This window comes from Schistocerca serialis, chromosome 2, assembly GCF_023864345.2.
Source record: "Schistocerca serialis cubense isolate TAMUIC-IGC-003099 chromosome 2, iqSchSeri2.2, whole genome shotgun sequence".
In the NCBI taxonomy this organism is placed as follows: domain Eukaryota; kingdom Metazoa; phylum Arthropoda; class Insecta; order Orthoptera; family Acrididae; genus Schistocerca; species Schistocerca serialis.
The window spans coordinates 595,656,294-595,673,765 of NC_064639.1; the positions used below are offsets into that span (position 1 = coordinate 595,656,294).

A 17,472-nucleotide genomic window follows, 5' to 3' on the forward strand; every position below is an offset into this window, starting at 1 on the left:
AGAGAAGTAAAAACCTAGCTGATAAACAAAAGCTGAACGAAACAAAAATGAGAAAAGCGTTGCGTTCAATGATTTTGAAAGTAAGACATTGTCAACCAACCTGAGTAAAAACCCTAAGAGACTTTGGTCAAACATAATATCAGTAAGTGGGTCAAAATCATCTATTCATTCTTTCAGCGACCCACCAGCACTGAAATGGAAGATAAGAGAGAGAAGGCCAAAATGCTGAATTCGCAGAATGAGATTTTCACTCTGCAGCGGAGTGTGCGCTGATATGAAACTTCCTGGCAGATTAAAACTGTGTGCCCGACCGAGACTCGAACTCGGGACCTTTGCCTTTCGCGGGCAAGTGCTCTACCAACTGAGCTACCGAAGCACGACTCACGCCCGGTACTCACAGCTCTACTTCTGCCAGTACCTCGTCTCCTACCTTCCAAACTTAACAGAAGCTCTCCTGCGAACCTTGCAGAACTAGCACTCCTGAAAGAAAGGATATTGCGGAGACATGGCTTAGCCACAGCCTGGGGGATGTTTCCAGAATGAGATTTTCACTCTGCAGCGGAGTGTGCGCTGATATGAAACTTCCTGGCAGATTAAAACTGTGTGCCCGACCGAGACTCGAACTCGGGACCTTTGCCTTTCGCGGGCAAGTGCTCTACCAACTGAGCTACCGAAGCACGACTCACGCCCGGTACTCACAGCTCTACTTCTGCCAGTACCTCGTCTCCTACCTTCCAAACTTAACAGAAGCTCTCCTGCGAACCTTGCAGAACTAGCACTCCTGAAAGAAAGGATATTGCGGAGACATGGCTTAGCCACAGCCTGGGGGATGTTTCCAGAATGAGATTTTCACTCTGCAGCGGAGTGTGCGCTGATATGAAACTTCCTGGCAGATTAAAACTGTGTGCCCGACCGAGACTCGAACTCGGGACCTTTGCCTTTCGCGGGCAAGTGCTCTACCAACTGAGCTACCGAAGCACGACTCACGCCCGGTACTCACAGCTCTACTTCTGCCAGTACCTCGTCTCCTACCTTCCAAACTTAACAGAAGCTCTCCTGCGAACACTCCGCTGCAGAGTGAAAATCTCATTCTGGAAACATCCCCCAGGCTGTGGCTAAGCCATGTCTCCGCAATATCCTTTCTTTCAGGAGTGCTAGTTCTGCAAGGTTCGCAGGAGAGCTTCTGTTAAGTTTGGAAGGTAGGAGACGAGGTACTGGCAGAAGTAGAGCTGTGAGTACCGGGCGTGAGTCGTGCTTCGGTAGCTCAGTTGGTAGAGCACTTGCCCGCGAAAGGCAAAGGTCCCGAGTTCGAGTCTCGGTCGGGCACACAGTTTTAATCTGCCAGGAAGTTTCATATCAGCGCACACTCCGCTGCAGAGTGAAAATCTCATTCTGGAAACATCCCCCAGGCTGTGGCTAAGCCATGTCTCCGCAATATCCTTTCTTTCAGGAGTGCTAGTTCTGCAAGGTTCGCAGGAGAGCTTCTGTTAAGTTTGGAAGGTAGGAGACGAGGTACTGGCAGAAGTAGAGCTGTGAGTACCGGGCGTGAGTCGTGCTTCGGTAGCTCAGTTGGTAGAGCACTTGCCCGCGAAAGGCAAAGGTCCCGAGTTCGAGTCTCGGTCGGGCACACAGTTTTAATCTGCCAGGAAGTTTCATATCAGCGCACACTCCGCTGCAGAGTGAAAATCTCATTCTGGAAACATCCCCCAGGCTGTGGCTAAGCCATGTCTCCGCAATATCCTTTCTTTCAGGAGTGCTAGTTCTGCAAGGTTCGCAGGAGAGCTTCTGTTAAGTTTGGAAGGTAGGAGACGAGGTACTGGCAGAAGTAGAGCTGTGAGTACCGGGCGTGAGTCGTGCTTCGGTAGCTCAGTTGGTAGAGCACTTGCCCGCGAAAGGCAAAGGTCCCGAGTTCGAGTCTCGGTCGGGCACACAGTTTTAATCTGCCAGGAAGTTTCATATCAGCGCACACTCCGCTGCAGAGTGAAAATCTCATTCTGGAAACATCCCCCAGGCTGTGGCTAAGCCATGTCTCCGCAATATCCTTTCTTTCAGGAGTGCTAGTTCTGCAAGGTTCGCAGGAGAGCTTCTGTTAAGTTTGGAAGGTAGGAGACGAGGTACTGGCAGAAGTAGAGCTGTGAGTACCGGGCGTGAGTCGTGCTTCGGTAGCTCAGTTGGTAGAGCACTTGCCCGCGAAAGGCAAAGGTCCCGAGTTCGAGTCTCGGTCGGGCACACAGTTTTAATCTGCCAGGAAGTTTCATATCAGCGCACACTCCGCTGCAGAGTGAAAATCTCATTCTGGAAACATCCCCCAGGCTGTGGCTAAGCCATGTCTCCGCAATATCCTTTCTTTCAGGAGTGCTAGTTCTGCAAGGTTCGCAGGAGAGCTTCTGTTAAGTTTGGAAGGTAGGAGACGAGGTACTGGCAGAAGTAGAGCTGTGAGTACCGGGCGTGAGTCGTGCTTCGGTAGCTCAGTTGGTAGAGCACTTGCCCGCGAAAGGCAAAGGTCCCGAGTTCGAGTCTCGGTCGGGCACACAGTTTTAATCTGCCAGGAAGTTTCATATCAGCGCACACTCCGCTGCAGAGTGAAAATCTCATTCTGGAAACATCCCCCAGGCTGTGGCTAAGCCATGTCTCCGCAATATCCTTTCTTTCAGGAGTGCTAGTTCTGCAAGGTTCGCAGGAGAGCTTCTGTTAAGTTTGGAAGGTAGGAGACGAGGTACTGGCAGAAGTAGAGCTGTGAGTACCGGGCGTGAGTCGTGCTTCGGTAGCTCAGTTGGTAGAGCACTTGCCCGCGAAAGGCAAAGGTCCCGAGTTCGAGTCTCGGTCGGGCACACAGTTTTAATCTGCCAGGAAGTTTCATATCAGCGCACACTCCGCTGCAGAGTGAAAATCTCATTCTGGAAACATCCCCCAGGCTGTGGCTAAGCCATGTCTCCTCAATATCCTTTCTTTCAGGAGTGCTAGTTCTGCAAGGTTCGCAGGAGAGCTTCTGTTAAGTTTGGAAGGTAGGAGACGAGGTACTGGCAGAAGTAGAGCTGTGAGTACCGGGCGTGAGTCGTGCTTCGGTAGCTCAGTTGGTAGAGCACTTGCCCGCGAAAGGCAAAGGTCCCGAGTTCGAGTCTCGGTCGGGCACACAGTTTTAATCTGCCAGGAAGTTTCATATCAGCGCACACTCCGCTGCAGAGTGAAAATCTCATTCTGGAAACATCCCCCAGGCTGTGGCTAAGCCATGTCTCCGCAATATCCTTTCTTTCAGGAGTGCTAGTTCTGCAAGGTTCGCAGGAGAGCTTCTGTTAAGTTTGGAAGGTAGGAGACGAGGTACTGGCAGAAGTAGAGCTGTGAGTACCGGGCGTGAGTCGTGCTTCGGTAGCTCAGTTGGTAGAGCACTTGCCCGCGAAAGGCAAAGGTCCCGAGTTCGAGTCTCGGTCGGGCACACAGTTTTAATCTGCCAGGAAGTTTCATATCAGCGCACACTCCGCTGCAGAGTGAAAATCTCATTCTGGAAACATCCCCCAGGCTGTGGCTAAGCCATGTCTCCGCAATATCCTTTCTTTCAGGAGTGCTAGTTCTGCAAGGTTCGCAGGAGAGCTTCTGTTAAGTTTGGAAGGTAGGAGACGAGGTACTGGCAGAAGTAGAGCTGTGAGTACCGGGCGTGAGTCGTGCTTCGGTAGCTCAGTTGGTAGAGCACTTGCCCGCGAAAGGCAAAGGTCCCGAGTTCGAGTCTCGGTCGGGCACACAGTTTTAATCTGCCAGGAAGTTTCATATCAGCGCACACTCCGCTGCAGAGTGAAAATCTCATTCTGGAAACATCCCCCAGGCTGTGGCTAAGCCATGTCTCCGCAATATCCTTTCTTTCAGGAGTGCTAGTTCTGCAAGGTTCGCAGGAGAGCTTCTGTTAAGTTTGGAAGGTAGGAGACGAGGTACTGGCAGAAGTAGAGCTGTGAGTACCGGGCGTGAGTCGTGCTTCGGTAGCTCAGTTGGTAGAGCACTTGCCCGCGAAAGGCAAAGGTCCCGAGTTCGAGTCTCGGTCGGGCACACAGTTTTAATCTGCCAGGAAGTTTCATATCAGCGCACACTCCGCTGCAGAGTGAAAATCTCATTCTGGAAACATCCCCCAGGCTGTGGCTAAGCCATGTCTCCGCAATATCCTTTCTTTCAGGAGTGCTAGTTCTGCAAGGTTCGCAGGAGAGCTTCTGTTAAGTTTGGAAGGTAGGAGACGAGGTACTGGCAGAAGTAGAGCTGTGAGTACCGGGCGTGAGTCGTGCTTCGGTAGCTCAGTTGGTAGAGCACTTGCCCGCGAAAGGCAAAGGTCCCGAGTTCGAGTCTCGGTCGGGCACACAGTTTTAATCTGCCAGGAAGTTTCATATCAGCGCACACTCCGCTGCAGAGTGAAAATCTCATTCTGGAAACATCCCCCAGGCTGTGGCTAAGCCATGTCTCCGCAATATCCTTTCTTTCAGGAGTGCTAGTTCTGCAAGGTTCGCAGGAGAGCTTCTGTTAAGTTTGGAAGGTAGGAGACGAGGTACTGGCAGAAGTAGAGCTGTGAGTACCGGGCGTGAGTCGTGCTTCGGTAGCTCAGTTGGTAGAGCACTTGCCCGCGAAAGGCAAAGGTCCCGAGTTCGAGTCTCGGTCGGGCACACAGTTTTAATCTGCCAGGAAGTTTCATATCAGCGCACACTCCGCTGCAGAGTGAAAATCTCATTCTGGAAACATCCCCCAGGCTGTGGCTAAGCCATGTCTCCGCAATATCCTTTCTTTCAGGAGTGCTAGTTCTGCAAGGTTCGCAGGAGAGCTTCTGTTAAGTTTGGAAGGTAGGAGACGAGGTACTGGCAGAAGTAGAGCTGTGAGTACCGGGCGTGAGTCGTGCTTCGGTAGCTCAGTTGGTAGAGCACTTGCCCGCGAAAGGCAAAGGTCCCGAGTTCGAGTCTCGGTCGGGCACACAGTTTTAATCTGCCAGGAAGTTTCATGCTGAATTCGGTTTTCTAAAGTTGTTTCACCACGGAAGATTGTAACATTGTCTCTCGTTTCGATCATCGTATGAAAGTCGAACTGCCAGATATTGAGATAGCCAATCACGGAACTGAAAAGCAGCTACAATTGCTTAGTAGTGGAACGGCATCAGGACCAGATGAGATACTTAAAAGATTCTATAAAGATTATGTGAATGAACTTGCTCCCCTTCTAGCAGTAATTTATTGTAGATCTCTTGAGCAACGAAAGGTACCTAACAACTGGATAAAAGACTGTAAGACAGATCCACACAATTATAGACCAATATTGTTGATGTCAATTTGTTGTAGAATTATGGGACATGTTTTATGCTCAAGAATTATGATGGTTTTGGAAAATGAACATCTCCTCTATAAAAATCAAGACGGATTCTGCAAACAGAGATCCTGTGAAACTCAGCTCACTCTGTTCCTCCATGGGGTATGCAGCACAATGCATCGACCTGCCAGCGCTTTCGTTCGGTAAGTCACCTCATCTTTTCCTATGTATGTGTGCAATATGTTACATTTATTTACGTTCAGGGTTAACTGCCAGAGCCTGCACCAATCATCAGTTCTCTGCAGGTCGTTCTGTAAATTTTTACTATCTTCTAGTATTGCTACTTTGGTATAGACAACTGCATCACCTGCATATAGCCTTAAAGAGCATATATAGTAGAAGGCGTCAGATGCTCTTTAAGGCTATATGCAGGCGATGCAGTTGTCTATACCAAAGTAGCAATACTAGAAGATAGTAAAAATTTACAGAACGACCTGCAGAGAACTGATGATTGGTGCAGGCTCTGGCAGTTAACCCTGAACGTAAATAAATGTAACATATTGCACACATACATAGGAAAAGAAATCCACTACTGTACAGCTACACTATTGATAACAAACAGCTGGACACAGTGTCTAATGTACAATATCTAGGTGTAACTATCCAGAGCAACCTTAAGTGGAATGACCACATAAAACAGATAGTGGGAAAGCTGACACTAGACTCAGATTCATCGGAAGAATCTTAAGGAAATGTAACTCATTCACAAAAGAAGTGGCTTATAAGGCACTGTTTGCCTGATTTTTGAGTACTGTTCATCTATCTGGGATCCCTGCCATGTAGGACTGATAGAGGAGATAGAGAAGATCCAACGAACAGTGGCGCGTTTCAGCATGAGATCATTTAGCTGGCGAGAGAGCATTACAGAGATGCTAAACAAACTCCACTGGCAGATGTAACAAGAGAGGCATTGTGCACCATGGAGAGATTTTCTATTGAAATTTCGGGACAGCACTTTTCAGGTGGAGTCGGACAATGTACTACTTCCTCTGACATACATCTCGCATATTGACCACTAGGAGAAAATTTGAGAAATTAAGAAATTGGAGCCAGTACATAGACTTACCAACAATCATTCTTACCACTCACTATTCGCGAGTAGAACAGGATTGCAAGGATCAGTTAGTGGTACTGAAAGTACCCTGTGCCACACACCATTAGGTGGCTCACAGAGTATGATGCAGATGTAGATCAACACTGACACTGGACTGTTGATGACTGGAAACATGCTGCCTGGTTGGAGGAGCCTTGTTTCTAGACCCTGCATGTCAGGAGGGGACTGTTCAAGATGTTGGAGGTTCTGTAATCATGTGAGGTGTGCGCAGTTGGAGTGATATGGGACCATTGATACATCTAGATATGACTCTGACAGGTGACACGTACGTAAGCATCTTATCTGACCACCTGCATCCGTTCATGTCCATTGTGCGTTCTGATGGACTTGTGCAATTCCAGCAGGACAATGTGACACCCCCACATCCAGAATTGCTACAAAGTGGCTCCAACACTCTTCTGAGCTCAAATGCTTCCACTGGCCACCAAACTCCCCAGACATGAACATTACTGAGCATATCTGGGATGCCTTGCAACATGCTGTTCAGAAGTGATCCCCAACCCCTCATAATCTTACAGATTTATGGACAGCCCTGCAGGATTCATAGTGTCAATTGCCTCCAGCACTATCTCAGACATTAGTTGAGTGAATGCTATCATGTGTTGTGTCACTTCTGTGTGCTTGCGGGAGGCCCTATCTGTTATTAGGTAGGTGTACAAATTTCTTTGGCTCTTCAGTGTAAAGCCCTTATAGTATCTTTTTTTGCCCCTATGATGTTTATCTGTATATTTATTATGAATATAATAGAGGGAAACATTCCACGTGGGAAAAATATATCTAAAAACAAAGATGGTGTGACTTACCAAACGAAAGTGCTGGCAGGTCGATAGACACACAAACAAACACAAACATACACACAAAATTCAAGCTTTCGCAACCAACGGTTGCTTCGTCAGGAAAGAGGGAAGGAGAGGAAAAGACGAAAGGATGTGGCTTTTAAGGGAGAGGATAAGGAGTCATTCCAATCCCGGGAGCGGAAAGTCTTACCTTAGGGGGAAAAAAGGACAGGTATACACTCGCGCACACACACACACACACACACACACACACACACACACACACACACACATATCCATCCGCACATACACAGACACAAGCAGACATTTGTAAAGGCAAAGAGTTCTGCCCAAACTCTTTGCCTTAACGAATGTCTGCTTGTGTCTGCGTATGTGCGGATGGATATGTGTGTGTGTGCAAGTGTATACCCGTCCTTTTTTCCCGCTAAGGTAAGTCTTTCCGCTCCCGGGATTGGAATGACTCCTTACCCTCTCCCTTAAAACCCACATCCTTTCGTATTTTCCTCTCCTTCCCTCTTTCCTGGCGAAGCAACCGTTGGTTGCGAAAGCTTGAATTTTGTGTGTGTGTCTGTGTTTGTTTGTGTGTCTATCAACCTGCCAGCACTTTCGTTTGGTAAGTCACATCATCTTTGTTTTTAGATGTATATTTTATTAATTGCACCTTGTATTATTACGCTCAACAATCCTCACTAATACCACAATACAAAGGGACATGAAATGGTGTGTAAGGATTACATTCGACGTATACTTTCTACTTCTAACTTACTGTATTTTTATGGTTTTGCAGAAATTTTAGACTTGCCTCATTCACAGTTAACACAAGTTGTTCCACCATTAGCAAATGAGAGCCATGAGGGTATCATGAAGAACAATTCTTCTCTTATCATGAAGAGCAATTCTTATCTTGTACTACTACACTGGTTCAACTTTTAACAAGTTTATGAGAACAACTATGATACCATTTTTAATTTCAGGTCAACTAAAAGTATAGCAGAAATATAAAACACAAAATAAGATTACTGTTTGTTTATACACTACTTAAACTTAGTTTTCTATTGTTTATAGACTACTTACACTTAGTTTTCTAAAGTATGAATTTATCTTTCCAAGTAACAATGGAAAAGTAACATCTGGTATGAGGCATACAACTGTTGTCAACACTGATATCAGCCAGAATGATGGAGATGCCAGTAACATGTTGTAAACCCAGAACAAGTTATATCCAAGGATAGACCTGAAACAGAAATGGGAAGGTAATGTTAATCATCCAAGGCAATGCTGCTTGTAATTCTGTTGTGGTTGATAAAAAGTAACAAGAAGAAGAAAGGCCAGTACTACAAGCAAATACATCAAATAAAAAGGAATATTAAAGTTTCGGAGCCAATAATAGTTTCTTCTGAATTCAAAACATAAGAGAACAAAAGAAGAAAGTGTACAAATTGCCTCAAGTAGAACACTAGCACATATTCTCTCTGTTTATACTACTACTTCCTAATCAACAGTGCTTACAAATGCTGTACTGATTTGTCATGACTTTTAATATTATTTATTACTTATGAATTTTAATTTTCATACTACCTCTATGTCCTGTCTTTTAACTCAAGAATCAGTTTTTATCTATTTTTCTCTCTACCTGTGATGACACCTAAGTCCAAAATGTTGCAGTTTTCACATATTTCTTTACTATTATGTTACTGGCACCTGTTATTTGACTATGCTGAGCCTCCCTCTCTTTCAGCTCTCATATTCAGCAATTCTTTCCAGATTTTATACAATCTCACGACAATTTCAATCATTCAAATCAAACAAAGTGTATTTGTCAATTGACAAGTCATAATTATCCGTATGGCCAGAGTCACATCTCTTCAACAGTACCAGTGGACTGGAATAGTTAAATTAAGGAAGGAAATAGACAAATATATCATCTCTCTGATCTTTATGTAGCACACTACTTACTGCTTCACCTAACAATTGATGATTAATGGCAGTCCTACTCATTGTGCAAAAGCATTGGAAGGAAAATATGACTTCATATTTTCAGTAAAATGAGAGCACTTGTTAACTGTATATGCATGAATCCTTTGCTACAAAAGGGCTGATTATGTTTAACTGCATGCAACCTTATTCAGATACCAGATTAAGGTCTTATTAGATACCTTTACTATCCAGAAGTACTCTTATTGCTAAAAATTACAAAACACCATCACGTAAAAGATAATTTTCTGGCAAAATGAAACAAATTAGGTCGGTCATAATGCAAAAGATAAAATATATTTTCTGTTCCTTGCTAATCTACTCTTCACAAGAAAACTAACAACAAGAACAACTGTTCTGGCCTTTCAAAATTTAAGTGCTTTTTCTACCCAAAATGATGTCTTTTAGGTACCACAACAGAGGAAAAAAAATGCTCAGTTCATATTTTACATTTACCAATTAAGAAAAGATACACTCCTCTGAGACAGAGGTTGTGTTAATATGATAAAGGAAAGTCCTAGAGGGAATACAAACAAAGGAATAAGCTAATAAGCTAAGCTACCATGCTCCAGTATGTTCAGTATTTTTTATTCTGCCAAACAAAAGTTCTTAAGTTGAGTTACCAAGTTAAAATTCTTGGTTATCTTGTATCTACAAATTATTGCCTCCGCTACGTGGGCAGTGCTTGTCTTTCAAACAATGGAAAGTCCAGGATTGAAGAACAAAAATATGGAAAGGATAGATTGCTACTCATTACATGGAGGAAGCATTGAGCTGCAGGCAGGCACAATGAAAAAGACTGCTAAAATATTTAAGCTTCCAGACAAAGAACTTCTTCTGAAATACAGGTAGTAAACATAACACATTCATACGAGCACAACTTTCACACACAAGGACACTGTCTCTGGGTGCTGGGCCCCTGATTGCTAATAATTTAGAAAAATGGATTTAAAAAATGATTTATTATGTCCAAATACAAAAACAGAGTGAAAAGAAACTAGCACTTGTTCGGATATGTAGAGTCTTTTAAAAATTGTTGTAGTTTTGAACACTTGTTCCATGTATGAGTGCCTAATGTTTTGAAGGTTATCTGAATTAATTGCCTATCTCAGAGACCTTGAAAATTGTGAAAGTCCTGGTGTTTTTTGGTGTTGCAGCCCTTTGCAGAAGCAGTGGACTCAAGCTCTTGCAGTCAATATTTCTTTGCCTTTTTGATCAGTTATCAGCAAACAGTGCTGTATGTGAAAAAAGAAATATGTAAGCAATTTTGAAATGCAATTTTTTCTTAAGGACTGACACTGGATCAAGGTTTTGAGAAAATATCTTCATTCTTTGAAAAGAGCACCCATGTCTCTCTACCATATTGTTATGTTTCAGAAGGTTTGAGGGGCATAGCTTCATTCAGAAGAATGATTTCCATTCTGGTGGTTCTTCTTCATGGGCAATTATGGAGAATGCTACAGCAGTAGACATGCTAGTGAAGATAACTGCTGGCCGGGGTAGCCGAGCGGTTCTAGGCGCTACAATCTGAGCAGGTTCGAATCCTGCCTCGGGCATGGGTGTGTGTGATGTCCTTAGGTTAGTTAGGTTTAAGTAGTTCTAAGTTCTAGGGGACTGATGACCTCAGATGTTAAGTCCCATAGTGCTCAGAGCCATCTGAACCATTTTTTTGAACATAATTTGGTGTTTGTCATCTTAAGGTGAGGAAACCTTTGGCTTGCATCTGTGTGAAATTTTTACCATTCTGTACAAAATCAAACAATGGAACATCCCGGATGGAGTAATGACACTATCATAGAAAGGACAGCTACTTCACACCATATAGCGAAGATGGTGAGTCACAAATAGGCACGAATCTGGGAGGACGGCGACAATTAAAACCCGTGTTCCTTAATCACAAACAGACAACGTGCACACGCGCACACACACACACACACACACACACACACACACACACACACACACACACACACATGACCACAGTCTCCGGCTGCTGCGGCCGGACTGTGAACAGCAGCATATGATGAAAGAAGTGACCTGGCAATGGGGTAAGGAGGAGGCTGGCACAGGGATGGGGAGCTGTAGCAGGGTAGGAGTGGAGGATGGTAAAGTAGGAGGATACAGGGATGAGGTGGGGAAAGAGTAGGGCAGCCAGGTGCAGTTGGGAGTTAGACAGAGGGCAGGGTGGGGCAGTGGGAAGGGAAAGAAGTAAACAGACTGTGGGTGCGATGGTGGAATAGAGGGCTGTCTAGTGCTGGAATGCTAAGAGGGAAGGGGCTAGATGGGTAAGCAGAATGACTAATGTAGGCTGAAGCCTGGCATGTAACGGGAACGTAGGATATATTGAATGGAGAGTTCCCCCTTGCACAGTTCAGAAAAGCTGGTGTTCATGGGAAGGATTCAAATGGCACTGACTCTGAAGCAGTCTTTGAAACGAAGAGCATCATGTTGGGCAGCATGCTCAGCAACTGTGTGATCCAGCTGTTTCTTGGCCACAGTTTGTCAGTGGCTGGTTAGTCGTCATGCCCATGTAGAATGCAGCACAGAGGTTGCAGCTTAGTTTATAGATCACATGACTGGTTTCACAGGTAGCCCTGTCTTCGGTGGGATAGATGATGTTCGAGACTGGACTTGAGTAAGTAGTGGTGGAAGGATGTAACATACAACCACTGTGCTGCTTTCTATGTGGGTATGACAACCAACAATCTGTCTGTCCACATGAATGGCCACTGCCAAACTGTGGCCAAGAAACAACTGGACCACCTAGCCCAACATGATGTTCTTCATTTCAATGACTGCTTCACAGCCTGTACTATCTGGTTCCTTCGCACCAACACCAGCTTTTCTGAATAGCACAGGGTGGAACTCTCCCTGCAATATATGCTACGTTCCTATAACCCTCCTGGCCTCAACCTTTTTTAGTCATTGATTACCCACCAAACCCCACCCCTCTTCCCATTCCAGCACCAGACAGCCCTCTGCCCAACCAACACACCCCAAATCTTTTTACTTCTCTCCTTTTCTGCTACTGCCTGCCCCTTGTCTAACCTCCCAACTGCACCTAGCTGTCCTACCGTCTCTCCACCGTGTCCCTGTATGCTCCCACAAGCAGCAACTTATAGTCTGCAACCCCTACCCTACTATTCCTCCCCCTCCCTAACCCAGCCTCCTCCTTACCTCCACCACCTGGCTGCTTCTCCCATCATGTACTGTTGCTTGCACTCTGGTCTCAGCAGCCAGAGACTGTGGTCATGTGTGTGTGAATTGCAATTGTGTGTGTGTGTGTGTGTGTGTGTGTGTGTGTGTGTGTGTGTGAGGGGAGGGGTGTCTACCTTTTTGGCCAAAGCTTACTTGCTGCAGACAGTCTTTTTGTCGTGCCTATCTGTGACTCAGCATCTCTGTTATCAGGTGAGCAGCAACAACCATTTTTTAAGGCTGCATTAAAATCAAAAAGCTTTGCTCATTCTGTACACCAAATTCCATGACAGAGGAACAATGGCACATCAAGTGCTGTGAAATTTTAAAGAAAACTGACAGTGGTGGATATTTGTATGTAAGGTAAAACAGTAAAAAATCTTGACTTCAGTACTATGATGTTTCAGATGAATTATAAAAGAAAAAAAAAGATTTTCCATTGCTTGGAAAGAAAGAAGAGGTTATTTGAAGATGAGAATACATGTGTTGCAATTCATAAAACCTGGTCTCCCAAGAAGAGAACGAAGAGGAACTTCTTTTCCATATGATAAGACACTGAGACATGTGGTGTTCAAGGACAATCACTGGAGGTGATTACAGAGTTGAGTTGTGGATGCACTGAAAACCATCTTTTGAAATCTGAAACTGAGAGTGTGGGACTTTTTATCATGGTGATGCTCCAAAAATTTGTATTAACTGTCTACTTGCAATAGATTTCAAACATTTCTTCATGAGAATTCAATTATCCAGACACAAATGTGCAAGGCTACAATAACTATTTACTTTGCCATTGCTCACAATGTAAATATGAAGTAGAGTCACATAACGAATTGACTAGACATTATAAATTCTGCAGTAATGTGAAATACTCAAGTATTGTTCAATTCGTATTCAGACACGGCAGTAGTACAGAAAAAGCAGCATGGTAGCAGAATTTACTAAAATGATAATAGAGGCCCTTATAGAGGTAACAAGAATTTATCTGGATTTGTCCAATGTGTTCAACACAGTACATCATGAAATATTTCTCCACAAATTAGAGATGCTAGGAACAAAAGAAGCAATAAACAGGTGATTCATCTCTCACAAATATAGTATGCAGAGTAGACATTTCAAAGACCAACAGAAATCTCAGTTGCATAGAGAAACATCTATCAGAGGTTAAACATATCAAAATAGCTGTCCCACAATGGAGCATATTGGACCCAGTACCTTTTTTGCCAATATTAGTGCCTACCAAGTGAGTGTCATGCAACAAGACGGTACTCTGTTTGCTGACACCAGAGAAACACAATAATAATGCATAAGACACCAGGACTGGCCGGAGCTAATAACTTGCCAAGAGATGTACACAAATGATCAGAGGAAAATAAAGCAACACTTGACTTAAAGAAGTCAAGCAGTAACAATTATGTATATATGCAAAAATAATAATGCTATTACATTAAAATTAAATGGTGACCCTGTAGGCTGTGGCACTAACACCAAGTTTTTAGGGGTGCGTATAGATACCAACTGAAGTGAAGAGAACAGATCATAAAGACAACAAAAAGAATTTAATTTTCACAATATTCCCTAAGGGCACTAGCATTAGTAATAGTAATTGCCTCAAAGTAACTTACTACACACATGCTAACTTAGTGACTAGACGGCGTCAGTTGCGGAAGTATTGAATATAGAAGTTCACGAAAATAGTGTTATACAGTGTCAATCTTGCAAAAAGTGCACGAAACCTGTTAAAAGTGGCTTCATCTGTGTCCAATGTAACCATAAATTTCATTTTCGTTGCGGAAAGGTTGATCCTTCCCTGAGAAGCGACGATAATTGTGCGACTATGAGGAACTGTATGGATTGTAAACAAAAGGCTGCATCCCTTAATGATCAAGAAATGTGTACGTGTGATGCAGCAAGGAAGACCGACAGTATCAAAAAGGAAAACCTATCATATATTACAATTATTGGGCTCTTACAGGATGAATTAAAAGAACTGTACGAGAAATATGAATTAAATCCACACAAGTCGGAGCAATGGCGTGGTAAAACAAAAACCAAAGATGTGAAAATCGGTGCTTCATCCTCCGAAAATGATCTGTTGTTAATTATTGCTGAGCTACGAGAGGACACAAAAATTCTGAGTGATGAAAACAGAAGACTCAAGCTTAAATTGGAAGAGAGTGGTCATCAGGTATGTCTTAATATCCCCAAACCTATGGAAGGATTGCCAGAAAGTGAAGCTACGACTAAAACGGCTCACAACAGGCCTAGTAGTAGATGGGTAACTGTAAAATTGAAGGGGAGCGCTTACAAACATATTAGCGATAAACATAGGTGGGACTTTGTGTTACCATTAAATAACAAATATAATTTGCTTCAAAACACAGATGACATAGAAACTGTATCAGCACACTCATCTGATAAAGTGGTGCAGGACTCTCAAAACTTAGCGAACAGCCAAGTAAGGTATAAGAAAAAACGTAAAATCAAGATTTATTCAGACAGTTACGCCAGAGGATTAGTAGCTATGTTAACTGAAAGTGGACCTCGTGTGATTAACGAGTTTGAAATAGAAGGTACCGTTAAATCAGGAGCTGGTTTACGAGATGTTTCAACATCAATCAAGAAAGAAAGCACAGTCCTCGCGGACAGAGACTTTGTAGTGGTAATGGCCGGAGCAAACGACGTCAGCAGAAATGAAAGGAAGATTGCTACTTTGACACTGAAGGAGACTCTCGGAATGTTAACCCACACCAACATGATTGTTGTTAATGTGCCACATCGACATGATTTGCCCCAGTGGTCATGTGTGAATAAGGAAGTGGAGCAGACAAACAAGGAGTACAAAGCTATCTGTAAGCACTTTAAGAATGTTTCCTTAATTAACACCAGTAGTTGTAGCAGAGAATGGCATACCAAGCATGGTCAACATTTCAGCTATCTAGGTAAACGTGTTTTAAGTGATACAATTATCGGAATAGTATTGGATAAGCTAGAGAAGGAAAAAAGACCAGTAATGTGTTTGGATTATGTTTCAACTGAGATGACAAAAAACTTGTATGCATAGACCAGGTTGGGTGTTCTAGTAACATAAGGACACAACCCGGTCAACTTTCATGCAGTAACAGTAAGTCATGTCAACTAAGAGAATATGCAAAAAAAGAAATGCCTAAAGTAGAGTTTAAAATATGCTACCTCAATATTCAGGGCATGGCAGATAAAAACTTGTCAACGAATTTTCAAATGAAAACGTGATAGATATTCTATGTTTAAGTGAACATTGGTGTAAAGAGGATGAGCTTGGGTACAAAGTATTGGATGATTACACACTACTTAGTTGCTATTGCAGAAAACAGCACTTACGTGGTGGGGTAGCAATATATGCAAAAACACCTCTTGCACCAAACTGTGGCAGGATAGATCTCAGTACCCTTTGTGATGAAATGCATTTTGAAATGTCAGGTCTAGTAATTGAGAGCCTTAAGCTAATGGTAGTAGTAGTGCACAGGCCACCTAGCGGTGACCCCCATAGCTTTCTGGAGAAACTTGAGGAACTCTTAATGTACATATGTATACCAAAATGGAAAAAAATACAATGTTGTCATTGGAGGGGATATCAATTCAAGTTTTGATGTCCTGCAGGACAGAAAAATTGTGACAGAGCTCAAAAATGTGCTTCAACAATTTAACCTGTGCTATGTTAACTGCAAACCTACCAGAGGTTCTTCCTGTCTAGACAATATATTTACAAATATTAAGAGAACTTGTATGTCCACTGATGTAATTAGTTTCCCTTTCTCAGACCATGATGCAGTATATCTTAGTCTTAATAATGTAACTTCAGACTGCACCAAACCAGAATCTAAAACTGTGATTACTAGACCAGTGAGCAGAGAGAGGATGGATAGGTTTAGACATGCCTTCACTTATTTCAGTTGGGACACATGTTTTATTAGGCTTCAACACTGTTCACAGAGTTTTTCTCTGTCTTTTTAAATGTATTTGAAAATAACATCCCGCTGAAAAAATGTACAGTGAATATTAGTAGTAATTACAAGAAAAGAAAAACGAAGGAATGGTATACTCCACAGTTAGGGCAACTGAAAAATACTGTTATGCTGTATTCTAGTCAGTGCAAAACCAGTAAATCAGAACTGTATAAAGACCTGTACGCTAAAGCTAAATGCAAGTATAGGAAGGCAATAAATGAAGCAAAGAAACTGCATAACATAGTAAACATTGAAAAATATAACAATAAATGCAAGAAGGCCTGGAGTGTAATTAACTCCACTGCACACACTAAACACAAAGAAGAAATTGCCATTACCCCAGAAGAATTCAATAAATATTGCATTCAGTCCATTGACGAAATTATTAGTTCAATAATCAAACCACCTGAAAATGCACTTAGTATTATGGACAGCTGCTTTGAAAAGCTTCCCCCAAGCACCTTCACTTTCACAGAAGTGAGCCCAAATAATATCCTAAAAATAGTGAAAAATTTCAAACCTTCAGTTAGCGTTGATTACTATGATATGTCATGTAATTTGTTGAAAGATGTTATTGATTGTGTGATTTATCCTTTAACCTTTTGTGTTAACAAATGCCTAGTTGAAAGTAAGTTCCCTGACATACTTAAAATTTCTAGAGTTGTGCCCATACACAAAAAAGGGGAAAAGAACTGTCCCGCTAGTTACAGACCTGTATCCATAACCCCAGTTTCTTCAAAAATTTTAGAAACGATTATGTATGAGCAAGTTAGTGCCTACTTGGGTAAACTAAATATAATTAGTGATAAACAGTTTGGATTTAGGAAAGGTAAATCCACAATGGATGCAATGGACTCCCTTGTAAAATTAGTCCTAGATGTGTTCGAGGCTAGGGACTATGCCAAGGCTACATTTTGTGAGCTGAGCAGAGCCTTTGATTGTGTAGAGCATGACACTGTGCTGAATAAGTTAGTTTACTATGGTTTTGATGACAACAGTATAAATATGTTCAGGTCTTTTCTAGAGAACCGTCAACAAGTCGTGTGCATTGGTAGGGAGAAATCAAATTTGGTTAATGTTA

At 42.9% G+C, this 17,472-nt stretch overlaps 1 protein-coding gene across 4 annotated transcripts in view; it reads right to left on the reverse strand.

Annotated features, from left to right (window-relative positions):
- The window catches only part of LOC126457618 (phospholipid-transporting ATPase IF-like), a 650,785-nt gene that overhangs the window by 32,336 nt on the left and 600,977 nt on the right, over positions 1-17,472 (reverse strand). For all 4 annotated transcript variants that reach the window (XM_050094076.1, XM_050094075.1, XM_050094077.1 and 1 more), the window contains one exon: positions 8,314-8,473. In XM_050094076.1, coding sequence (XP_049950033.1) covers positions 8,314-8,473 — 160 coding nt within the window. The remainder of the gene's footprint in view (positions 1-8,313; positions 8,474-17,472) is intronic.